Source organism: Gobio gobio (genome assembly GCF_949357685.1).
Source record: "Gobio gobio genome assembly, chromosome: 10".
In the NCBI taxonomy this organism is placed as follows: Eukaryota; Metazoa; Chordata; class Actinopteri; order Cypriniformes; family Gobionidae; genus Gobio; species Gobio gobio.
In genome coordinates, this window is record NC_137116.1 from 18,092,514 (window position 1) to 18,118,779 (window position 26,266).

General features: G+C 38.5%; 2 protein-coding genes across 2 annotated transcripts; one reads left to right on the forward strand and one right to left on the reverse strand.

The window, feature by feature from the left end:
* Nucleotides 1-164: 164 nt before the first annotated feature.
* LOC307132933 (piwi-like protein 1) lies at nucleotides 165-18,070 on the forward strand (the record flags this gene model as incomplete). Its single annotated transcript, XM_079827563.1, has 20 exons — nucleotides 165-261; nucleotides 339-444; nucleotides 539-667; nucleotides 6,438-6,652; nucleotides 6,751-6,872; nucleotides 6,957-7,037; nucleotides 7,120-7,317; nucleotides 7,680-7,788; nucleotides 7,871-7,997; nucleotides 8,747-8,864; nucleotides 8,954-9,068; nucleotides 9,160-9,347; nucleotides 9,425-9,497; nucleotides 9,576-9,776; nucleotides 9,853-9,956; nucleotides 10,261-10,331; nucleotides 14,858-15,011; nucleotides 15,097-15,222; nucleotides 17,709-17,856; nucleotides 17,954-18,070. The coding sequence occupies exons 1-20, from the start codon at nucleotides 193-195 to the stop codon at nucleotides 18,068-18,070; spliced, it is 2,571 nt and encodes an 856-aa protein (XP_079683689.1). The 5' UTR covers nucleotides 165-192.
* A 4,059-nt stretch (nucleotides 18,071-22,129) lies between these two features.
* Nucleotides 22,130-24,974, reverse strand: LOC307132936 (general transcription factor II-I repeat domain-containing protein 2B-like). The gene is made up of 2 exons (XM_079827566.1): nucleotides 24,200-24,974; nucleotides 22,130-23,905 (listed from the first exon to the last, which is right to left on the reverse strand). Exons 1-2 carry the CDS (start codon nucleotides 24,756-24,758, stop codon nucleotides 23,391-23,393), a joined length of 1,074 nt encoding a protein of 357 aa, XP_079683692.1. The 5' UTR covers nucleotides 24,759-24,974; the 3' UTR covers nucleotides 22,130-23,390.
* Nucleotides 24,975-26,266: the final 1,292 nt, after the last annotated feature.

Genomic DNA, 26,266 nt, shown 5'->3' on the forward strand with positions numbered 1-26,266 from the left:
CAGCTCACAACTTGACCGACTATATGAAATGAGTTAAAACATGTTATTAAACGTATTTTGTTGGTTTATGAACGCTTCACATTACTAGTTTGTTCCAAACTGAGTTTTCAAACGCAAATTATAAGCGACTAACTTTACTTGTGTGTACAGCATGAATGGGAATAAGTCAAAGCAATTTGAAAAAGCACCAAAATGACGGGACGAGCAAGAGAGAGATCAAGAGGCAGAGGTCGTGGTCAGGAGCCTGCTGCTTCTGGCGCGGTGAGTTTATTTATAATTAGTTGAATATGATATATCTTTATTGAAATAAGCTTTTTAGTATTCCAATTCCTCTGCAGCAACCACCATTATCACAAGAGGCTGCAAAGCCAGTTATGCCCACTGCACCTGAAGGACAGCTGGTGGGCAGAGGGAGACCTGCACCTGGAGCGATGTCTGAAGAAGGTAAGTGCAATTAGTGGAAATATATACTGCACTATTATATACTATAACATTCACAAATCCTGAATCTTACTCTTTTCTTTATATCTCCCTGTAGCAATGCTCACGATTTCTGCAGGCTTTCAGCAGGTAAAGATAGGGGAGAGAGGTGGGCGCAGGCGGGATTTCCATGATTCTGGTGTCCACACTCGCCAACTCATGGAACATGTGAAAGAGTGCAAAACAGGTAACACCAAAATGTTAATGAGCATGAATTGATTTTTGCTGTTTTGCAATATGCATCGCGGATACATTGATCTTGAAACATGTATTTCTGAATCGTGAATTATTGATTTCAGTCAATAATCGATTTAAAATGCTAAGAATCTAATTAATCGTGATTCAATAGCGATTCAGTGCTTTAAAATATATAAACATTAAATTGCTACATGCACAAATTTATGGAGATGTTGTGTGGTGTCATTCGCTCTCTCACAGCTCTCTTGCACAGATACATATAAAGAGAACAAAGAGGGCTTTTCTTACTATTCCGTGTAGAAAAGTTAGTTTAGGATTAGCTGGAAAAGTGCTTGACATTCTAGTCTATATTTGCAGCTCCCTAAATACAATGGCAAGCAGTTTTATAGAAGAGGCATTTAGTAGGGGTGTAACGATTCGTTTTAACAACGATACGATTCGTATCACGATTTGAGGTTGTCGATACGATTCAAGGACGATATTGGTTAATTTAGAACGATACGATCCGAAACGATTCAGTGACTTGAAATCGATTCAGTAACTTTTTAGCCAAAAATTGTGTGACTGAAATAATTATCTGGATACTGGTCAGTGCAGGTGAAGTTTCCTAGATTCCTGTTGTTTCTTGTAAGGGAATCCGGTATATCAATTAATTATGGATATAAACAAACAAGTAAACAACAATTAATGGCAAATGCATTCAAATTTTATTTGAATAAAGTGCAACCAACAGTTTAGGTTGAATTAACAGGAAGTTAACCTTTTCTGCTCTCATTTTCAATATTCAATACATTTTCAATAAAAGCACAGTAAGTGCAACCAACATTTCAACAGTAGGTTAACCTGCTACTTCTGCTTTTGTTTTCCAACATAAAAATATTCCAATATTAATATCAAAAATAAAGTGCAACTAACTTCTCTTCAGGTTTAATTAATAGTAGGTTTACCTGCTACTTTTGCTGTTGTTTTTCAACATTAAAATAATACAAATACAATATTAATATCAAAAATAAAGTGCAACCAACATTTCTTCAGATTGAATAAACTGGCTGAACCTGCTACTACTCTCAGTTTAATAAACAAACAATATTTAACAAAAGATAAAATGTAACCAACTACTCTTCAATGACTCTACAGATTTCTTTTTCAAAAATATCACCATGATCTGACCGCAGAACACTTCTCTGTGCGTTCACTATGTCGCCAGCTGTACTAAAACTCGCTCTGCTGGCACACTGGTGTCAGGAATGCACAGGTAACAAGCAAGGGTTGAAAGTACAGGTAGCGCTTTCTCCTGGTGGCTTGTTCATTTCTCGCTCGTTGGCTTCTCCTCTCCCATGCGCCATACTATGTTTTGATTTCTCAAGCCCCGTTCACACAGCCAGCGACACGCAGCGACAAATCGACACGATCCCATTCATTTCAATGAGCGCTGCTGCTGCTGGTGCGTTGCGATGATGTCACAGATAGGCAGACTGAATCGAGTAACGTTTAATGCCTTTATCATTAAAAGTGCTAAGAAAAAACATCCATATAAAGTCTGACGTGCTTAAATCCAATGCGTTATTTCCTATGATCGATACAATCGATTGATTACCTTTTAAAACGATGTTAGATCGATATATGTCGTCCGGAAGGCCAACTTGCCGAGCACAGATCGATGTAGTTAGATCATAGGAAAATAAATCGATACATCGATGTAGTAGATGAATCGTTACACCCCTAGCATTTAGCATTTCATTTAATTTAGCAAACTTGCTTGGCTATAGTTGCAAGCACATATAGAGAAACATGTTTTCACTTTCAAAGTGTATGGTAATATTTCAACTAAGTAAAACAGTTAAAAGATGCGTTGAAAGTTTAGAGCTGCCTGTGGACGCCTGTCTGTAAATAATGCCGGGGAAAACATTTCAGGGGAACGCAGCAGCCTTGTATCTGCCGATACACGAAAAAAACCCCGCAATTATCGGCCAATCACTACTACTAATTTGAAATTTTTTTATAATTTCTATTTGGTTATAAATTAGATTAAAGGATTAGTTCACTTCAAAATGAAAATGAATTCAGTCGAAAAGAAAATATGTTTTTTTGAGGAAAACATTCCAGGATTTTTCTTCACGTAATGGTTTTCAATTGCAACCAAAATTTTCAAGGTCCAAATCAATGCAGTTTCAAAACGCTTTGATGGCCTTAAGACGCTCTACGTGATCCCAGACGCGGAACAGGGTCTTATCTAGCGAAACAATCGGTCATTTTAAAAAAAATTAATAAAAATGAATATACTTTTTAACTTAAATTGCTCATCTTGCGCTGCTCTGCAACGTGCTAGTGATTGGGCAATCACGTTGAAAATGTGATGTTTTTTGGTAAAGGGAGTTTGTATTGGTCCTCGCACGGTCGCTTGGGGCGGTACTTCTGTCTACGTCTAGTGTGACGTTTTCAATCACTAGCACGTCGCAGCGCAGCGCAAGATAAGCAATTTATGTTAAAACGTTTTTTTTTTTTAAATGACTGATCGTTTCGCTATATAAGACCCTGTTCCTCGTCTGGGATCGCGCAGAGCATCTGAAGTGCTTTGAAACTGCATTGATTTGGACCTTCAACATTTTGGTTGCAATTGAAAACCATTATGTGAAGAAAAATACTGAAAACGTAATTTTCGACTGAAGAAAGAAAGACATGAACATCTTGGATGAGACGGGGGTGAGCAAAATATCAGGACATTTTCATTTTGAAGTGAACTAAACCTTTAAGTTAGATTAATCCTTTAAATTGGAATTTTCCATTAAAATTACAATAACAAAAAATTATATTTCAAATAAACTTTCTATATATTTCTATAAAAAATAACTTTTTATATATTTATCAAAGAATCTTTAAACAAATCAAGTTTCCACAAAAGTATCAAGCAGCAACTGTTTTAACATTGATGAAAAGAAAATAGTTTCTTGTGCAGCAAATCAGCACATTCGAATCATTTCTGAAGGAAATTATATATCCAACTAGGGCTGGGCCGATAAACGATATCATATCGAATCGCGATAAAATTCATGTCGATAACGATTATAAGCTCTGGACATTTTTACTCTATAGATTACCCAATTGCGCAACAGAAATAAACGTGACAACAGCCAGTCAGAGCCAGTCAGCGTGCAGCTTTTAACGTGCACAATCAAAAGTACACAAGTGGAAATGAGTGGATGCGGCGACAAACGTTAATTCAAAAGTGAAACTAACCTTGAGTCATCTTCCAAAGACGATGAATTTGTTGATAAAAGGTAGCACGAATTGTTACTCATTTGAACCGCATCACACAGACCATCCGCTCTGGTTAAAGTCCAAACGGCAGCGCGCTCACTCACTAGAAGAGATCCACTCTGAACAGTCACGTGAACTCTAAAGTGCGTTGTGAGATCCAGAAGCGCGTGCATTCAACGAAAAACACAAATGTCTCGGTGATTTAAGCTAGTTTAATGCCAGATGTAACAGCGCTGACAAACAGGAGAAACACTGTGTGCAATGATACAGTCAGAAGGCTTTTCCATCTTATCCATAATTTACAGAAATGTGGGATATTCATATAGAATTATATTATATTATTAATGTAGACATGTATTAAATGTATTAAAGGAGTAATGGAATATTATTACAGTATTTTTTTTGTGATTGAGCTATAGAATTTGTGCATTTATGCTAAATGTTTTTAGGCTATGTCTACTGTTTTTTTATACAAATACCATAGAAACCATATAGATACATTTGACCAAGGCAGTGACCAAGGCATCCCTTTGGGATGATTGATCGGCGGTCTCCAAAAAGGCCGATCTCATGAACCGATCGCAGCTGACGACACATAAACCCCGCACCTGCCGTGAGAGCTAGGGCATGATATGCAGCGACACCGTCTCATTCTCTTTCCAGCGCGGGTAAAATAATTATAATGCTGAAGGTGAGGTACAATTCCTATTTCTGTACTAAATAACTTGCGCAGTCATTTGAAAACTTTCTGTGAGACGTAAGTTCACAAAAAGCGTGAATCACGTCGTGCGCGCGCTCTCTCTCCCTTTCAAAATGCTCAAATGGCTTCACATCAGCGCATCGCATGTGCACTAAAATCGAGCTGCACAGTTGACACAGGATTTGCCACTTGCACAATCGAGGCAGTGTCGCATCGTCACTGTGTTCAAACCGCTCAGCACTCGCGCGCTCTCCAGACCGTGAGTCACACACACACAGGCCATCTCACAAAAAGCTTGCGAGTACAAATTGCGCTGAAATGGTCAGATACACACAAATGTATGTACTAAATGACCGTCTTGACGAGTATTCACGTAAACCCCGTCGTGACTCGCGAGTGAACGTTTGTGCAGCTGCTTGTAACCTATCCGTGTTCGCTCTTAAAGTGACAGCAGTCGAATAAACTGCTGCTGTCTCTGAGTTTCTCTGTCTTGTGTTGTTTGATGAACCTTTATGACACTCACTGCTCTTCAATGACTAACTTTTGCAACCTTAAGTGTAAGGATTAATCTAATTTAATTTATTCAGGGAAGACCAATATTAATTTACATTTGATTTCTTATTAAATGTCTTTAGTATTTCTTACCTTAATACTAATGTTAGACCTACCTGAAAATTTGTCTTTAAAAACAAAAATGCACTGCATGATCAAATATTTAGGTGATAATTATATACATTTATTTGGGAAAGATGGCCTACAGTAGCCTTAAGTTATCTCATTTTCTAAAATAAACACTTGGTGGTTCTTCAAGATCTTGACTCTAGCCTATTTCTACAGTTTTTTTTTTCTCAATACAGTTAATTTAGAGTTAGTTTCATTTCTACAAATGGTGCAAACTCTGCAAGATTATAGATAAAAGATTCCCATTCCCCTGTCATTCTGTGATCGGCAATCGGCAGATCATGATCTTGGTGATCGGTAATCGGTGATCGGCCCCAAAAATGCTGATCGGAGCATCTCTAGTGGTTATCATGATCTAAAAGGCCCCAAAAATGCTGATCGGAGCATCTCGAGTGAATATCATGATCTAAATCTACGATACTATGGAAGACCAATGCTTAATTTTAATAAAAATCAGTCATAATATATTTTACTATAAGTTGTTACAATTTTTACAGATGTCCGTGTTTTTGTTAATGCACATAAATTTACATCTGCATCCTCCTAACTCAAGCAACTACTACTGTCAACTCACTGTCAAATGTGCATATTACAAAACATGTAATATTATTAATACTGCAGCTGAAGATATATGCCAAAGTCAGGCGACACAAACCTGTTTCATGACTAGAAACAGTATCACCTATTAGAACATGGAGAAACTAAAACATTCATTTTTTCTATTAGTTCTATTTATTTCTATTTTTCTATTAAGAAATACAACCTTCACTTAGGAGCAAAAATCTGCCTTTAAATTTGAAAGAAAGAAATAATATCGTGATGATTATCGATATGGACTGATATGAAAAGTTTTATCGAAATACATTTTTGGCCATATCGCCCAGCCCTATTTCCAACACAGGACAAAATTGCATATTTAAAATGAATCAAATAGAAAACATTTTTATATTGTAAAAAATTTAACAGCGTTACTGTTTTTGCTGTATTTTTTTTTATTCAAAAGCAATAACTTAACTTAACTTTGACCATTGAATGGTAGTGTATATTTCCCACATCCCTGTTCTGGTGTACACAGTTGTGTTAATGCATGATACTAAATTTGAAACTCTTGTGACCACAGGCGCTTCAGGCACTGCCATTGAGCTGAGGGCCAATTTCATTCGGCTGATTTCACGTCCTCTGTGGGCTCTATATCAGTACTACGTGGAGTATAAGCCACCTATGGAGTCCCGACGCTTGCGCTCGGCTCTGCTTTTCCAGCACGAGGAGACTCTTGGCAAAGCACACACCTTTGATGGAGCAATTCTCTTCCTCCCAAACAAACTGCACAATCCTGTATGTTTCTACGTCCTCAACATGCTCATGATTTCATTTAATTGCTTTTTGTGAGGCTTTGGAGTTTGATGGTCAATGATAAGTTGATTTGCCTGTAGGAGACAATCCTGCTCAGTGAGACCAGAAATGGAGAGAAGGTTGAGATCACTGTCACACTGACCAATGAACTCCCACCATCCTCTACTGTATGCCTGCAGTTTTACAACATCCTCTTCAGGAAGTAATAACAGAATGCACTCTGTTTGAAATATAGTTGATATTTATGATGTGTTTAACTTCTAGTCCTGTTTACTTTGTGTTGTAGAATCCTGAGGATGCTTAACATGCAGCAGATTGGACGCCATTACTACAATCCTGATGATCCATTCAACATTCCCCAGCACAGGTATTGACAGAAATGTGTCTGTGCACACATACAGTACCTGGTGCTGGAAAATGATTGAACAATGGGCCGTATGTGTTTGCAGGTTGACAATTTGGCCTGGCTTTGAGACCTCCATCCTAGAGTACGAGTCAAGCATCATGCTGTGCTCCGATGTGAGCCACAAGGTTCTGCGCTGTGAGACAGTCCTTGACTTCATGTACAGTCTGAGGCAGCAGTGTGGAGAGAAGCGCTTCGCTGAAGCCTGCACGAAGGAACTTGTGGGCCTGATCATTCTGACCAAGTAAAATGAGAACATTGACATATACTCAAACGTCTCTTATCCTCACCAAGGCAGCATTTATTTGATCAGAAATACAATACGATCAATATTTCATCACAATTCCATGTCAATTATCATTCAAAACAGCATTTATTTGAAATAGAAATTTCTAGTAACAATGTAAAATGTCTTTTATTGTCATTTTTGATCAGTTTAATGTGTTTTTGCTAAATAAAAGTGTTAATTTCTTTATTAATACATTCATACTGACCCCAAGCTTTTGAACAGTAACGTGAGTTTTTCTTGGAAAAGTATTTAATTGGTAAAGTGGTTTAACGTGAGAATGTACAAACTAATGGTGTTTAATAAATTATTATTTATAGGTACAATAACAAGACGTACAGGATTGATGACATTGCCTGGGATCATACCCCTAACAACACATTCAAGAAGGGAGATGCAGAGATCTCCTTTACGAACTATTTCAAAACGGTAGCCTAATGATACAGGGAATTATTTTGACATCAGTTGCAGAATTTTATGGTCATACTCAATTCATTCTCCTCGTCTCCAGCAATATGGTCTGGACGTAACAGATGGCAACCAGGCTCTTCTGGTTAGTCGTGTGAAGAGACCCGGCCCTGCAGGACGTCCTCCACCGGGACCTGCCATGCTCGTTCCAGAGTTCTGCTACCTCACAGGCAAGTCTTTTGAAGACCCATTAATGGTTTGAAGAGTGCCACTTTCTGTCATGTGATGTATCTGAATGCACTGCATTGGTGATAAAAAAAAGACTTGTCCTTTTTTAATAGCCACAATCCTTAGTGCAATTCAAGACACTGACAAAACCTTCCATGCAGTTGAATATGGCTGCTACTAGTCTATTATATAGTAGGTAAAAGTCAGTATGTAAAATCAGTAGTATGTCTAAAGTCAAAGTATTCATACAACAGCAAGCAAAAAGCCCCCGGATGACCTACTACTTCTGCTGTGAAGTACTCATCTGATTCTTTTCTCTCCCATAAGTAACGAGAGGATTTGTAAAGGGCAGTAAAGCAATATGACCCTATATTGACTACCCTATGTGACTGCGATAACATGGCTAATGCAGTGCATCCAGATATCATTCATACTATATAGAACCTATTATTTTTATGTTATAAAGTTTGTTCCTTATCAAATTTCAGTACCTACTCAGTTAATGATTTGCTACTTGCTTAAAGTCAATGACAGGTGGTAATTAAGGTGAATGGGACATTTTTGATTTTTAGACCGTTTTATTGTACAAAACTTTGTTTACACCTCAACGTGAAAGGTGAGGTGTGGACATTAACATATAGATGACCTCAAAACTAATAGACATGGAGTGAAATATGGAATAGAACGCGTTTAAGTTTTGTTTTCAGATGTAAACAACTATCTGACCTGCATACATTTGTTTGCCTTGAAGGTTTGACAGATAAGATGCGCGCTGATTTCACCATCATGAAGGATCTTGCCTCTCACACAAGACTGAGTCCTGAACAGAGAGAGAGCAGAATTAACCGCTTAATCTCCAACATCAACAGGTACAGGTTCTACACCAACCCTACTGATAGGGTGTTCCGTTTCTTAATTATGGATATTTGTATATCTTATCGGCTCTCACATACACTAGAAATGCAGATGTGCAGAATGAGCTTACAACTTGGGGTCTGAGCTTTGAGAACCGACTGCTGAGTCTGAATGGAAGAGTCCTGCCCTCTGAGAGGATTATACAGGGAGGCAGAGCGGTAAGACAGACAGCGTCATATCACAGAAGGCATTCATAATGTAACCGTTTCATTGAGGGCTTGATTATTCTCTTTTGTTTTCATCCCTTAGTATGAGTATAACCCACGGGCAGCTGACTGGTCTAAAGAGATGAGAGGTCTCCCTCTGCAAAGCTGCATGAATCTGAACAACTGGCTGATGTTTTACCCACGCCGGAATGCAGACGTTGCCCAATCTCTGCTTCAAACTCTCAACAGAGTGGCTGGGCCCATGGGAATCCGCATGCAGAGGGCCATTATGTGAGTTGTTTGAACCTTTGATTGTCAAAAACTCTCCATTCCATTTTCATGTTAATAAGCATTTCCTGCCCAAGCAGGATTGAGTATGAGGATTGTCTGGAATCTGTCCTGAGAGCCCTGCAACAGAACGTAACACGTGAAACACAGATGGTGAGACCAGTAATTGCATTCATGCACAATTTGAATATCCAGAGCTTTTGTTTCAAACTGCTTCTGTGCCTTCCACAGGTGGTGGTGATCCTGTCTACCAATCGAAAGGACAAGTACGACTGTGTGAAAAAGTACCTGTGTGTGGACTGCCCCACTCCCAGCCAGTGTGTGGTGGCTCGCACCATCAGCAAACCTCAAATGCTTATGACTGTGGCCACCAAGATTGCTTTGCAGATGAACTGCAAAATGGGAGGAGAGCTGTGGAGTGTACAAATCCCAGTAAGACTCTCAAATGACTGCTGTTCTGTTGGCTTGTGCCAAGTGTCAGATCACAAATTGAATCTTTGTCTTTTAGCTCAGACAGCTGATGATTGTAGGCATAGACTGTTACCATGACACTGTTGCTGGGAAGAGATCCATTGGAGCACTGGTGGCCAGTCTGAACCAGGGCATGTCCAGGTAATATAATGAATTGAAGATAGCACTGTTTAAACAAAGATAATCTTAAAATTCTGTCTTCAACATTATGTTAGACTTACTGTGGATGTTTTTCAAGAAACTGCAAAACATTTGAAGTAAATGAAAGTTAAGTTTTGAGTTAGAAGGGAATCTTGCTTTCTGGTTACTGGTGGACTAAGTAGTTGATAGGATTTAGTGAAAATACTGTTGTTGTCATCAATTAAAACTACAGTTAATAGAGTTCAGAATCTTAGATTATGTGGTTGTACTTAATTGTTTTATAATGATTTTGTTATCTTTTCAGGTGGTTCTCCAAGTGCGTCTTGCAAAACTGTGGTCAGGAGATCATTGATGCACTGAAAGGGTTGATGCAAGGTGAGAAATGTTGCAACCAAAATTATTTTGGTTTTTAGTTTCATCTTGCTGCTTTGCCTTTTCTTTAAAAAAAAAAAAGAAAGAAAATAATTTAATTAACTTACCGTGTCATTCCATATCTTTAGTTAACAATTTCAAGATATTAAATACGTTTTTTCTTTTCTTTTCCTGATAAATGCAGTTGCTAACAAGTAGCTGAATGGCACTACAGAGTTTGTTTGTTGGTGATATTAAACGTCATCCCGCAGAAGAGGAAAACTCATCTACTTGCTAGTCCACTTTCACAGCCTCATTTATAATTATGCTTTTACAAACTATTCTCTCAAACATTCCAACTTGTAGATTTGAAATAAGATTGAAAGAGTTTTTGGAAACTTAGTGGGTGTTCATTTCTAAAAGCTTAATTCATAGACTAACTTTAGCTTTTTACTTCTGCTTATTGTATTTAGGTTTTAAAGTTCATGAAAGTTGTTAATTTGTGACAATTATCTTGGAAAAAAATGTGCAAGAATTAAAATTTTGTTGGCCACTGGGGGTGTAACGATACACTCATGTCACGATTCGATACATATCACAATACAATATTATTGCGATAATCCAAGACAAATGGTAAAAGGTTAACAAAAAATGTACTGTTGATTGAAATTCTAAATTGGTGACACCAGAATTTAAAAAAAACGATTGATTCTGAAGCTGAAACTACAGAATTATTTTAGACTAATATGCTTGCATCTGTCACTGACTAGATACATTTTAAATAATGTTGGCCACTTTTTACTGGTAACATAAAAGATTTGGCATTATCAGGACCCCCAAATATTACCCTATTGCATTATTTTACATTGTATTCAACAATATATATATATATATATTAATATTAGTGCTGGGCAAGTTAACGCGGGCGATTCATTTTAACGCATTAAAAATATTTAATGCAATTAACGCAGCGTTCGTTTTTATATAATTTTTTGCCTAGCGTTACATTATATGATCACGCTCTTATACCCCTTTTCCACCAAGGCAGTGCTAGAGCTAGATCGGAGCCAGAGCCTAGTTTCACGACGCATGCGCGAGAATATGACGCAGATCCGGCGTTCGGACACATGACCCAGAAGCGATTTGTTTTGCTTCTGGGTCATGGAAGACGCGCGTGTCTAAGCTGTTGAATTCTACATTGATCATGCTTTAGGTCTCGGCGTAGTTCTCAAAATCGGGCTAAAGTGCGCATTTCATGGATTCCCGAACGCTGGCGCTACGTCATATTCTCGCGCATGCGTGATGGAGGCACACACGGAAGACAATAACAAGCTGGATAAAGGTGTTATTTAGATTTTTTTTGCGCACAAAAACTATTGTCGTCACATCGTAAAATTATTGTAGAGCCACTGTGGTGAGATGGACTTTGTAACGACGTTTTAAGTGCCTTTTATGGGTCTTGGGAGTGTAAATGTACTGAATGCCAATGGAGGCCGATCTGAAGCCTTTCTCAGCATCAGCTTTACACTAAAATATCTTCATTTGTGTTCCGAATATGAACGGAGGTCTTACGGGTGTCGAACGACATGAGGGTAAGTAATTAATGACAGTATTTTCATTTTTGGGTGAACTAACCCTTTAAGTAGCACCAAAACATTGCTGGGCTAGAACAGGGCTAGAAGTAGGAACCGATTCCGTCAGGCGCTGGGGGCGGTGTCAACAAGACCAACACAAACTTGAGATCCGCCATTGTTGAAATAGCAGCTAATGGAGCTAACAGCTGCTGCTCGTTTGTAATCTCCGTCTATACAAATTACGGCGAACTGCATGAATGCGTTGGATTCGCTGTGTTTTCGTTGTGTTTTGATGCCGATGTAGGATCGTAAAGCCATGTGAATGAATAGTAACGCAACGTTTGCATTGTTGATGGAAGGCTTGTTCGCAGCTGTGCAGAGACCGATCGCCGTATGATAACGAGTCCAGCGAGAGCACACGACTCCTTTTGATTCACTGATGCGTTTTTTTTTATATCATACGTGGATCGGTCTACGCAGCGCCGATGCATCTCGAACAAGCCTGGTGTGTTTGTGCCAGGTTTTCACAACAAAACCCACCCAATTGCTACTCAAAACAAGCCCAATCGCGTTTCAGGGGGGCTTCCCCGGTAAAAAGCACATTTGGGGGTAAAATATGTGTTTTTTTGGCATGGTTGCCTACTTAAATTCGCATTCCCGGGGCTAAATATCACATAATTGGGGTCGCCTCAACCCGCGGACATGAAAAACAGCCGCGGCAACAGTGATGAAGTAGCCCAACTTGGCAACACTGCCGCTGCCTCGCTAGCGTTGCTGAGAAAGATGAGGCGTATACAGTGACGTAAGACATGGCTCTGTTGTGGCTCTCAGCAGGTGGAAAAGCAAACCGGTTCTTAGAAGCTCCTCAGTCGAACCAACTATGAACTGGGACTAGCTCTGGCTCTGAACTAGCACTAGCACTGCCTTGGTGGAAAAGGGGTATTATTTATGTAAATGCTTTTAAACCATCTTGGCATGACAAGACACAAGAGAACGCGCTGTATGTCAGTGTCCTGTCTGTGTGGCTGCATCTCAATCAGATCCCTAGTTGCGCCAGTCTCGTGCACACATCGAGTTCTCTTTCACTCTTGAACAAACAATAACAACAACAGAGAATGTTGCCAAAATGCCAGTAGTACTGACACTTAATGCCTTGTACACACGCAGACGCGTTTAGCTGTATATGTAAACAATTTTGTATCGTATCAGCGTTTCGTCTTTATGGACCCAGCGTTTTGGGAGCCTGAAACCGCAATTTTTTTTAATCGGGTCCCAGAGTGGATAAATATGAAAATTACACCCTTGCGTTTTCGTGTGTACAGCCAATCTGTGAAACGATGATGTCATCACCCTAAGTCTTCTCTGTTTTTAGTGTATCTCTGTAGCAGAATCACAGCAGCACATACTGGTCTGGCATGGTCGTTTTGTGTCGGTTTCAGTGGTTTCATGTATATGCCGTTTTTTTTGAGACAAGGGAAAAAAGGTTGGCTAGGGAAAGCTCTGGCTTCGTGTGGATGTGGCCTAAAACTCTGAAAATTTTTTAATTGTCACTATCCACGATACATATTGTTGAGTTTTTGTATTGCGATATATTGTGACACGATATATAGTAGGGCTGAACGATATATCGTTATCGTATCTATATCTAGATATGAACTTTCAAGATATTACTATCGAAAAAAGCAACGATATAGACGATATAGATTTCCCCTCTCCGCGCTCGCCCTGCATACAACTCTGGCAGTCACAACAAACATCAGTTTGAGTGCCCTTGAATGCACCGCTAAAGCCAGCGCGCGCGCGCGCGCACTTCAGGGACTTGAGAGGGGGGGGGGGGGTTTCCATGGTGACACGTCATTGCTTGTCACGTGACACACCGCAGCAGCAACAGCGCTGAATGAATGATGATCTGCTTTTGTCATTTTTTCCTTTTTTATTCAGAATATTCACAAATGTGTTAGCTATGGCATGAAATATCTGATATTCCGATTGTCAAATACATGCAAGTGGAAGTATATTGTTGTTTAAACACCTTTATAACGATCGCGTGTAATGCTGCCTTCACGTGCTCTCGGAATTATCGTAAATATGAGTTTCCTAGGTAAACATTGCACATGAACGCCCTCACATTTTGAATCACGATTTCAGAAGTCGGAATCATCAAATTTCCGATAGCACGTGAAGGCAGCATTAGTTTGTGCCGCGGACGCAGTTCAGAGAATCGGATCTGTTGGATTTACAACCTCTATGTTTACAACACGTGAATTCATCCACTTCTCCCGAAATACTTCAAAGTAAGTGGCTGGTGAACTGGGAATAGAATAGAGTAAACATTGAAGTTACTTACAATGTGTATCTGATATGAATAAAACGTGTCGAATTATAATGGAAAGGATTATTATTACCTCTTCCATAGACATCAGTGTGTATTTTACAAACTCTAAATGTATTGTTTTTTTTAGTACTTATGTGAATTTATATGTTTGAAACCTAAAATAAACAGTATGTGGTTGAAAACACTGAAAAGTTGTGCTATATGACCGCTCTGAGCGCGCCTGTCTCTGTTGATCATGTGATGCTCTTGATCATCCGCTCCAGGGACCAGCCTAGACTGATTACACCTGTGTGATCGTACGTGCCAAAGGCTTAAAAACAATACATTTTCTGACACAAATTTTTGAAATGTAGGCTTAAATCAAACACATTTTAATTCAGATTCTGGTTTTCACCGAACACGTAGTCATATCGTATTGTATCGATATCGAGATATCTGGCATGAAAATCGAGATATGAAATTTTGTCCATATCGTTCAGCCCTAATATATAGTTACACCCCTATTGGCCACATGTCTTGCATTCCGCAATAGGGGCCAATGGAAAAATGTCATGGGAACCAGGGTGATGCAAACTTGCAAGTTGGCCTACAAAATACATCATCCCTGCAGCACTCTATACTAAATCTGTGTCTCTCTTTAGCTGCTCTGAAGGCCTATCTGAAGTACAACAGTTCTCTGCCCTCACGCATCATCGTGTACCGAGATGGAGTTGGAGATGGCATGCTGCAGAGCGTGGTGGACGACGAAGTTTCTCAGATCATGCAGTCCATCAAGACCATGGGGCAAGATTATGAGTAAGCCACACTTCATGCCGACACATTCACACTATGGGGATGTTGAATTCCCTTGGTTGTATTCACATTTATGTTTTGCATACAGGCCCAAGCTGACAGTTGTGGTGGTGAAAAAGCGCATTAGCTCCAGATTCTTTGCCCGGATTGATGGCAAAATTGCCAACCCTCCTCCTGGAACAGTCATCGACTCTGAGGTCACTCGTCCAGAGTGGTGCGTATTAGGGGTGTCAATTTAAACAAATACAGCCGTTTAAATTAAATATAAATTAATCGTTAGCCTTAAAGGGATAGTTCACCCAAAAATGAAAATTTGATGTTTATCTGCTTACCCCCAAGGCATCCAAGATGTAGGTGTCTTTGTTTCTTCAGTAGAACACAAATGAAAATTTAACTCTAACCGTTGCAGTCTGTCAGTCGTATAATGCATGTGAATGGTAACAAAATCTATGAGAGTAAAAAAACATGCACAGACAAATCCAAATTAAATCCCGCGGCTCGTGACGACACATTGATGTCTTAAGACATTAAACGATCGGTTTGTGCGAGAAACCAAACAGTATTTATATAATTTTTACCTCTAATACACCACTATTTCCAACAGCCTTGAGCGTGCGATCACTTCCGGTGCGCAAGGTCTGTACACGATCTGGCGTAGTTTCCGCAAGCAGCGGAAGTGATCACACTTTTGTAAGAAGCAAAAAATATTGAAGCTAACTTGGAACAAGAACAAGAGTAGAGATGGGCATACTAGAGATGCGCGGATCAGCTCTAATGTCACCGAATCCGCTGTTAAAAACAAACCATCCACCCGCACGTGATTTTCTCTGATTTAGATATCCACACCCGATCGTCACATTACAATTATTCAAATTCTCAGTGTTAAGCGTGATGCTGTCGTAACATTAGCTACACTGAAGTAGGTTGCTTTAAAAAAAAAATCACATTTCTTAAAAAACCTAAACCAGGGTCCACAACCTATACAGCACACTGAGGAGTAATTGCTGGAACGTGAGCAAAAGCGAGAGGTGTTTGTATTTAATTCAGATAATTATATATTAATATTTGAGATTTTGTTTAATGTAATGTGCGTTACAAATAAAATTTATTATTATAGATAAAATAGCCTACATCGCACATGCATATCTACATTTTGAGCTAATCATTAATCATAGTAACACAGCTTGTTTTTATTAAGTTAGGAGCTATAAATATCATTAAAGTGTGAGATTTAAATTAAGCAAATCAATGAAAGCGCGCAGCTCTGAATGCAGGAGTGTTGCGCAACACGCGCACACAACAGTTACAGCTTGTTCTGCTATTTGTTGTGCTTAGCTTTGACGACATTTTAATGGTGTATTTCAGAGATATCAAGTATATATAAAGTCCCATTAAACATTTCACATAGGCCTATGGTGATGCATGTGCAAACTCCATTCATGCTGGTTGCTTCATGCGTTTCAAGTGCTCGTATCTCTTCAGCTGATGCGTATTTCTCATCCACCCGCAATTTTTGGAATGTTACTTTTTATTACTTTACCCACCTGACCCGCGGATATAACCTCAATCCGCGCATACTCCGAGTCCTTACACAAAAATTGTCTTTATGCAACATGAGTGTGTGTAGTTAAATGGACTAAATTAAGTTTTGGACTTTGCCTTGATTATTTTTTGAATTCGAGTTACTCGAGGAATCGTTTCAGCCCCATGTAAACATAGCTAATATTTACCTTATGGTTTTTATATTGGAATATGGTATAGATGGTGGTAAGAATGCATATTTTATCACCATCTTCTTAAATGAGCACCTGGTTGTAGTGAAGACATTTCAACATAAGACTCCAAATGTATTTTGAGCTTATTTATAATTAAAAGTCCTACATTACGCATAACTTTTTTGTTGTTGTATTTTGATTACATTATAAACTATCTGCTTTTTAATTAAATTTAAACCTTTGCGGCTTCTCTCTAGGCTGCCTCCTCACATTAAAAGAAAGACTTAAGAACATTAACACATTCAATATGTAGTTTGTACCTGTATCGTTACAATAATCTGTTTATTGCCTTTTATTTAAACATTGTGTCAGAAAAATCCAATATTGGTCAACCTCATATTTAAAGGGATAGTTCACCCAAAAATGAAAATTCTGTCATCATTTACTCACCCTCAAGTTGTTCCAAACCTGTACGAGTTTCTTTGTTCTGCTGAACACAAAAGAAGATATTTAGAAGAATGTTTGTAACAGAGAGCAACTATTGACTACCATAGTATTTTTCCCCTACTATGGTAGTCAATGGTTGCTCTACCTGCTTGGTTACAAACATTCTTCTAAATATCTTCTTTTGTGTTCAGCAGAACAAAGAAACTCGTACAGGTTTGGAACAACTTGAGGGTGAGTAAATGATGACAGAATTTTCATTTTTGGGTGAACTATCCCTTTAACAACATGTTGGTACATAAATCAATTTTAATAGATATGCACATGTATATTGAACAAAATGTCTTGAGGCCCCAGCACTATTTATTAGGTAAAGGATATGAGATGCATGATTTATTTTGAGATTATATGGGTTTGTTGTGAATGGACATTTGTTGCGGATCATAAAGGTTATAAAAACTCTCCAGATACCCTAATATTAGCCATTTTGTATTAGTAAAATGATTCAAACCGCTCCTCTTAATGCTACTTCTGCTTTCAGGTACGATTTCTTCATAATAAGTCAGGCTGTGCGCTTTGGTTGCGTTTCACCTACACACTACAATGTAGTGTATGACAACAGCGACCTCAAACCAGATCACATGCAGAGACTCACCTACAAACTCTGCCACATGTACTACAACTGGCAGGTAACAACCATGCAGATCAGTATCCTTCTACTGCTAACAGCTCTACAATACTATGTGCCGTCTCGTGTATTCTTCATGGCTCTCTTTCGTCTTTAAGGGGATTATCCGAGTGCCTGCACCATGTCAGTATGCCCACAAACTGGCCTTCCTGGTTGGTCAGAGCATTCACAAGGAGCCCAACATGAAACTGGATGACTTCTTGTTCTACCTGTAGACTGCCTGAAGGACAAGATGGAGAGTCTGGTAGAATAAATGGGCCATTTTTACAAGTTTCTTTCCCAAGTTGAATTAAAAAGTATCTGGAGAACATTTGTTTGTTTACCTACATATAGTGTTTTGATTGAGAAGCAGGTACAAAAATGTTTGTGTTTGTAAGGAGAAATGCTTATGGTCCTACTTTTTTCTTTAAAATATTCTCTTCATTTGTTCTGGTTTTCTTTTATGTGAAGGGACGGTTCAAAAAACATTTCTTGGATTGTGTTTAGAGGCTCTGAATAACATTTCTTGGATTGTGTTTAGAGGCTCTGAATAACATTTCTTGGATTGTGTTTAGAGGCTCTGAATAACATTTCTTGGATTGTGTTTAGAGGCTCTGAATAACATTTCTTGGATTGTTTAGAGGCTCAATGTTAATTGAATTAAACATTTTTCTCGTTTTCCAATATAAAAGATGAGTAGTTACACATGTTGTGAATGTCTTCAGCGTTCATGGTTTGCATGCATTCATGTCTGGTTTTCATGTTTCACACAATTTCGCACAACACCGGTTCGTGGGAAGTGGGCATGTCTGTACTTTTATTTACTTTTGTTTTATACAAAATATTCAATCAACTATCACAAATTATGCATCATTTGAAAGCCAAAACACTCAAGATTCATGTTCTGAACTTGTTTTTGCAATACATACACCAGAGAAGAAAGGGTTAAATGAAATGCTAAAGGACCGGCCATGTAAACATTAGCATAATATTAGCCGTACTCATCTTTCATCTCCTGTTGTTCAGATCAGATCGGACGAATCCAATAAACACCCGCATACATCTCTGTGTAAGGGTCCACCTTCAAAATGCATCCCACTTTTTAATCCAAAACAACAACAAAAAATAGGGAAAAAATGTTTGCAAGGGAGTTTTGAGTTAGCATAATCAATCATGTCCATTTTCAATGAAATATCGATTCTAATCCGTTTCTGGAAAACTCCCCCTGCTAGAATAGTCTCTTCCACGTGAAATGGTTCAACCCTCGTCTCTCTCCTTCAATCAGAGTCTCTCCTGTGATGCATCATATAGAGGAAGTGCCTTACAGGCTTGGTGAGCTGTCAATCATTGCGCCCATGGTTTTCGTTGGATAAAGGCACTCGGTGTCCAGCCAATGCCTTTCCAACAAAGGTTTGATTGACGGACTTAGTAACCAATCAAAAGGCATTATCTTGCGCAGTTTACGTAAGCAGGCTTTGGTGACTACTACTAGTGCTTACTGCGTAGGCTTTCATAACACCAGCACGCTGTCTCTAAATGCGCTGCGCACCGGCAGGCGAAATGGGGGGGTCTTGCGGAGCCAACGCGCGAGACCGCCCCCTCCGCGTTGACGTCATTTTTGCCGCGCGCACCCTCGCGCTCTTGCGGCCGCGGCGAGTATAAACAAGGCTTAAAGGGTTAGTTCACCCAAAAATGAAAATTCTGTCATTAATTCCTCACCCTCATGTCGTTCGAGACCCGTAAGACCTCCGTTCATCTTCGGAACACAAATGAAGATATTTTAGTGTAAAGCTGATGCTGAGAAAGGCTTCAGATAGGCCTCCATTGGCATTCAGTACATTTACACTCCCAAGACGCTTAAAAGGCACTTAAACCGTCGTTACAAAGTCCATCTCACCACAGTGGCTCTACAATAACTTTACGATGCGACGACAATAGTTTTTGTGCGCAAAAAAAAATCAAAATAACACCTTTATCCAACTTTTTCTTGTCTTCCGTGTGTGCCTCCACGACGCATGCGCGAGAATATGACGCAGATCCGGCGTTCGGACAGATGACCCAGAAGAGATTTGTTTACAGGCAGAGTAAAACGCGCGTGTCTCAGCTGTTGAATTCTACACTGATCGTGCTTTAGGTCTCGGTGTAGTTCTCAAAATCGGACTAAAGCGTGCATTTCATCGATTCCCGAACGCTGGCGCTACGTCATATTCTCGCGCATGCGTCGTAACTGTTTATCCATTATAATTAGCAGTTTATTGCAGATTTATTTGAATGAAAAACTACTCTTTACAATTGCAAATGTTCTGAAATAAATGGCCTTTTTGAAAGGACGCCTAGACTTTTCTTGACATAAAAGCTTACAGAAGCTACATTACTGAGAGAATCATCCTCATATTTGAATCATGTCATGATTAGACATTCAGTTTTATATTTAAGTTATTTTCAGGCTCTTAACATTAAATTATCATATTTTTTTCCCTAAGTGAAAAAAAAAAAAAAAACGTGAGTCACTTACATGTATATTTACATGTATATTACTCTGTTCCCATATTACTTTGAGTTATTATGACTCTTGGGTAGCAACATTTCAAGTGTCTAGTTTAAAATGAGACCAGTTTTAAGATTATAGACCATAGGGTTTAAGAGCTGTAGACATTTTCATTTGGGTATATCGTTTTCACAAGATGCAAAAAAGGGGCGTTTTGAGGTTTGAAATCCACCACTCACAATAGATGTGTGTGACGCATTGGAGGTGCAACCAATAAGGTTACACTGTAAAAAACAAATCCTTATTTTACAGAAAAAACTTCAGGTTTTTTTACAGTATTTTCTTGTAATTTAGAATTATGTTTAAAATGATGTACAATTACAAACAATATCTAAATAAACAACTTGACTGTTATTTTAAGGATTATATCATTAAAGGGGCTATATGCGTTTTTCTGAAATTTAAACTCGCGACTGACACCTGTGGCCAAAAAACAGAACTGCTCTTATTTTCTGCTCGCTCTCGCAGCGGTGGTGACGTCACATCCGCAGACAGCGCGGGAAAAAACGACCCGCCAGAAAATAGGAAAAATAGGATACAGGCTTATAGGTGCACCCACTGTGAGCGGACAAGGTGTCAGTATGCTCATCAGGAGATGTTTGAGTCATAAATGGTAAAATAAAAAGGCTATTTTGATACGTTTATTTTGGGGGAAAAGTTGCATATAGCCCCTTTAATGACAAATTACAGTAATTCTCATTTTTTATACAGGAACATCACTGTATTATTTTTCTGTTTTCATAAATAACATACAAATTCATGTAAAATTACAAACAATATCTGTAAATTAACAACTTGACTATTATTTTATCATTAATGACAAATTACAGTAGCCTAATTCTCATTTTTTTTATACAGGGAATTACCCTATTATTTATACAGTAGTTTTCTGTTTTCATAAATTACATACAAATTCATGTAAAATTACAAACAATGTCTGTAAATTAAGAACTTGACCATTATTTTATCATTAATGACAAATTAGAGTAATTCTGTTTTTTATACATGATTATTTCACTGTATTATTTATACAGTATCTATACAAACAATAAATGTAAATAAACAACTTGACTGTTATTTTAAGGATTATATCATTAATGACAAATTACAGTAATTCTCGTTTTTTTATACAGGAACATCACTGTATTATTTTTCTGTTTTCATAAATTACATACAAATGTATGTAAAATGACAGAAATAATCTGTAATAAAATATTTAGCTCATTGTATTAAAGGTTTATGTCCATACTAACAATTTAACATTATTCTTTGGAATTTTAAAGTAAATCTTATTAGTTTTATATTTACACTGTAAAAAATAAAAACCTAAAAAAACGGTCAAATGACTGGCAGCTACGGCTGCCAAAACAAAAAACGTAAAATTAAAGTAAAATATCTTAAGTCAAATAAAGTTCAAAAACTTCACAGAAATTTACATTAAAAGTTTTATAGAAAACACTGTTAAGATACTAATTAAGATATTTTACTTTAATTTTCTGTTTTACAGTTTAGGTGTAATTTTACCTTCAAACTGTAATTCTGGATACAAATATAATAAACTATAAAGCAAACTAAATATCAAACAATAATTGGTTTTAAAAAGAGTACAAATCTGCTCTCCGGGTTGAAACTTTCAGGCCTTTGCCCACACCACAAAACACCATTTGGCCAATTAATTAAATATAACAGCAAATAAAAATAAATATACACATTTGCTAACTGTAGTTTAAAACAAGCCACAGTTCACCTCACCAAGAGGCTCCCACAAAAGGAGACAAGAGTCTAGGGCAGTTGCATTCTGGCGGGACTGGCTTCTGGAGGTCGAGGGTAAGACAGTCTTCAAACTCAGAATCACAAAAAACTATTTGAAATATTTACTTGTTAACTACTAAGTACTAGAGGTGCACGATTAATCGCTAAAAAATTGTTATCTTGCTTCAAACACCCACATGATATCATTCCTATTTGACAAAGATTTATCTGTCTGTTACACCTTGGAAAAGTACGTTCGTTCACAAAGAACATAGTTTGGATAGAAACACTGATGTCTACAGTAGTGATCAAAATAGAGTAAATCACCTTTTGAAAGTAACTGGGTGCTTCAAATAATGATTGCATCATTACACCAGCAGGTGGCGACAAGTGACTTGAAAATGTATTTGTCATTGAACTATTAAAGATAGTCATTCAAATTAATACAGTAATGAAACAAGTCTTTATGAGTTAATCATTGAATCATTCACTCAACCCATATTTTTTTATTAGTTCATTGAAATTAATTTAACATTTTTAAAATAGACTGCAGCAACAAACATTTTTTTAATTGTCTGTTCAGAATTGTGATCTCTATTTGAAACAAAAAAATGTCCAGAATCATGCGGCTTTACAAAGTACTTAAAGAAAAGAGTTTATATTCATAAATATGTCTTATCACTTCTGGACAGGTGGAGATGCAGCTCCAATTTCCCTGCAGCACGTTTTAATATTTGCCACAGGATTGGAGAGGATTCCAGCAATGGGATTTCAAACACAGCCAGAGCTGTCCTTCCTTCATGAACATGATGATGAACTAGCAATGTTCCCATCTGCCAACACATGTTCATTAATTTGTAGAATTCCTGTGAAAAACACCTATGCAGCATTTAAAAGTGGCATGGAAATGGGAATGGGCAGTTCAGGCCAGTTTGGTTTACAGTAGGCCTAAATCAGGGGTGCCCAAACTTTTTCCTATGAAGGGCCAAAAATCAAACTTGATTCAGAGCCGTGGGCCAAAAGTAAATTTTGCATCATAAATCAAACTGTATTACATTAAAGTTGCTATGGGTTATTTCATAATATTTAAAATAAATATAAAACAACTTTAATCTGATTAACTAATGCAGTTTTATTTGTAAAGTTTTGCATTTTAATGAACAATATGGGTAACAATCCCCAAGTTCAATGTACAATACAGTTCAATGCCAAATACACAATCAATAATAAAACCATGTGGTTGCAATGTCAGTGACCTAATGAGAGATATGAAGCTGGTCCTTATTTTTCAGAAGTTTTTCAAGATTGGGCTGTAGCTGACTTACAGACAAAGACAAGATATTATGTAGGTGAGAGTCAGTTATTTGGCTTCTTAGTTTACTCTTGTTCAAGTTCATCAGACTGAAAGTCTGCTCGCAGAGGTAGGTACTGCCAAACAGAGACAGCATCACTTGTGCCTGCTTACACATCTTTGGGTACCTGTTTGCTGGGACACATTTGTAGAAGTCTGGCAAGGGAAGGGATGTGAACTTGTGTTTCAGTTCTGAATCACACTGAAGCTCAATTAGTTCCATCTGAAGATCATCTCTGACTGCATCCACACTGATGGTGAAGGGTTGTGCAAACAACTCAAAGTCAACAGTGCTGTGTCTGAAGTCCTCAAAGCGGCTGTCAAACTCCTGGATAAGGTTGCTGAGAACAGCATCATACTCATGGACCTTCTCTTTCACCATGCCTACCTCTCCAAGACAGGGAAAATGAACTAGATTTCCTGCATGTGGGATGAGAAACAGAAAGAACAGTGTGAGACAAGGACAGGGATGTAAAACAGAGGGAGAAAAATAGAATAAATAACTGAAAAAAGAAGATTATTATTTCATGACAATTTAAGAAACTAGCAAATTTTAAGCACATTTTAGCAGCTTGATGTATAACAAAAATACAAATGCTTACATGACTGATTATAAATGTAAACTCCACATATAATTCTGAATATAATTAATAATAATATAATTATAATTGCACAAAATATCCTGAATATTATAACTGTAAATGTTACTGTTACCTGCTGAGAGATGTCTTCTGAGCAGCAGTAGTTTTTGTTTGAAGGCTCTGATGTGATCAAAAAGCTGGGTGATAATCTGGTCCTTTCCCTGGAGCTGAACATTCAAAATATTGAGCATCTCTGTTACATCCACAAGGAAAGCCAGGTCAGAGAGCCATTTCTTATCAGTGGGCACTTGAATATTCCCATCCTTGCTTTCCTGAAAAACTCTGATCTCATCACGCAGATCAAAAAATCTTCTGAGAACTTTTCCACGGCTGAGCCATCTGACCTCCTGGTGGTACAACACATCACCATATTGCGCATCCATCTCATCCATCAGTGTCTTGAACTGTCGGTGAGAAAGCGCCTTGGAGCGTATATTGTTGACAATTTTGACGACGTCACGCATCACATCCACAAGCCTGACAGATTTAGCACATAGTTGTTCTTGATGTAAAATGCAGTGGTACTTAACAACTTTTCCTCCACATTCACTGACTTTCTGAGACACAAATGCAGCAAGGCCAGATTTCCTCCCTACCATTGCCGGCGCTCCGTCAGTTGTAATGCCGGCCATCTTCTCCCACTTTAATTCATTTTTTTCCAACACTCTCTCAACAGCAAAAAAGAGATCTTCTCCTTTAGTAGTACCAGAAAGGGTCTCAATGCCAGCCAGCTCTTGTGTCACATCAAAAGTTTCATTTACTCCACGCAAAAATACCAACAGCTGTGCGGAATCGGATATGTCGGTGCTCTCGTCACAGGCTATTGAATAGGCAGAGAACGCACTCGCCTTTGCCTTGATTTGCTCGCCGATGTCTTGAGCCATGTCCTCTATGCGTCGGGTAACAGTATTTCTTGACAGGCTAATTTGTGAGAACATTCGTACCTGAGAAGGACAAACTGCTTCTGCAGCCACTGCAAGACATGCCTTGACGAACTCTCCAGTAGCGAAGGCTCTTCCACTTTTAGCAATTAGAGCGGAAATCTGATAACTGGCCCGTGTGGCGCTTTCTTGTGCTGATGAAGGACGTAGTAACGCGCTCTGTTCAGATCGAAGTCCAGCAAGCAGCTCGTTAGCCTTCTGTTTTCGCGCCTCGCCGCTGTACTTTGAGAAAGCTGCAGAATGTTTTGTGTCATAATGACGACGGATATTGTACTCTTTTAAAACAGCAACCGACTGTTTGCAAACTAGACATACTGCCTTTGATTTGACTTCTGTGAATAAAAACTCATCTTGCCAAGTTTTTTTAAAATTTCTCTTGTCTGTGTGCCACTGCCTTGATTTCTCCATTATTGCGTTTAATTTGTTGACGTTTATTGACGTCGTGTCGCAAAGCACGCAGTGCTGCACCTTGAATTGCGCATTTACAATATATATATTTTTAAATTAATTTACATTTAATTTAAACATTTAATTTCAGTTTACTCTGTTGTAGTTCAACAATAGAACAAACAAAATTGTTATGTCAAATTAGAAATGACAATCTGTGTCGAAGGTATCACCTCCCCTCTCTCTCTCTCCTCGGACGGTATGGTGGGCCAAATCAAAGGTTACCACGGGCCAACTTTGGCCCGCGGGCCCTAGTTTGGGCATCTCTGGCCTAAATGTTTAATTTTTGTTAAGTTGTATTTTCTATTGAGTTCCTTTCTAACAAGTTGCTATTTTATATTCAATGTATTCACTGAAATTAACACAAATGTTTCACTGTTCATTTAAAGGAACACACTGACTTTTTGGGACTTAGCTTATTCACCGTATCCCCCCAGAGTTAGATAAGTCCATACATACCACTCTCATCTCCGTGCCATAACTCTGTCTGACACACCCACCGCTAGCCTAGCTTAGCACAAAGACTGGAGGTAAACGGCTCCAGCTAGCCTAGCTTAGCACAAAGACTGGAGGTAAACGGCTCCAGCTAGCCTAGCTTAGCACAAAGACTGGAGGTAAACGGCTCCAGCTAGCCTAGCTTAGCACAAAGACTGGAGGTAAACGGCTCCAGCTAGCCTAGCTTAGCACAAAGACTGGAGGTAAACGGCTCCAGCTAGCCTAGCTTAGCACAAAGACTGGAGGTAAACGGCTCC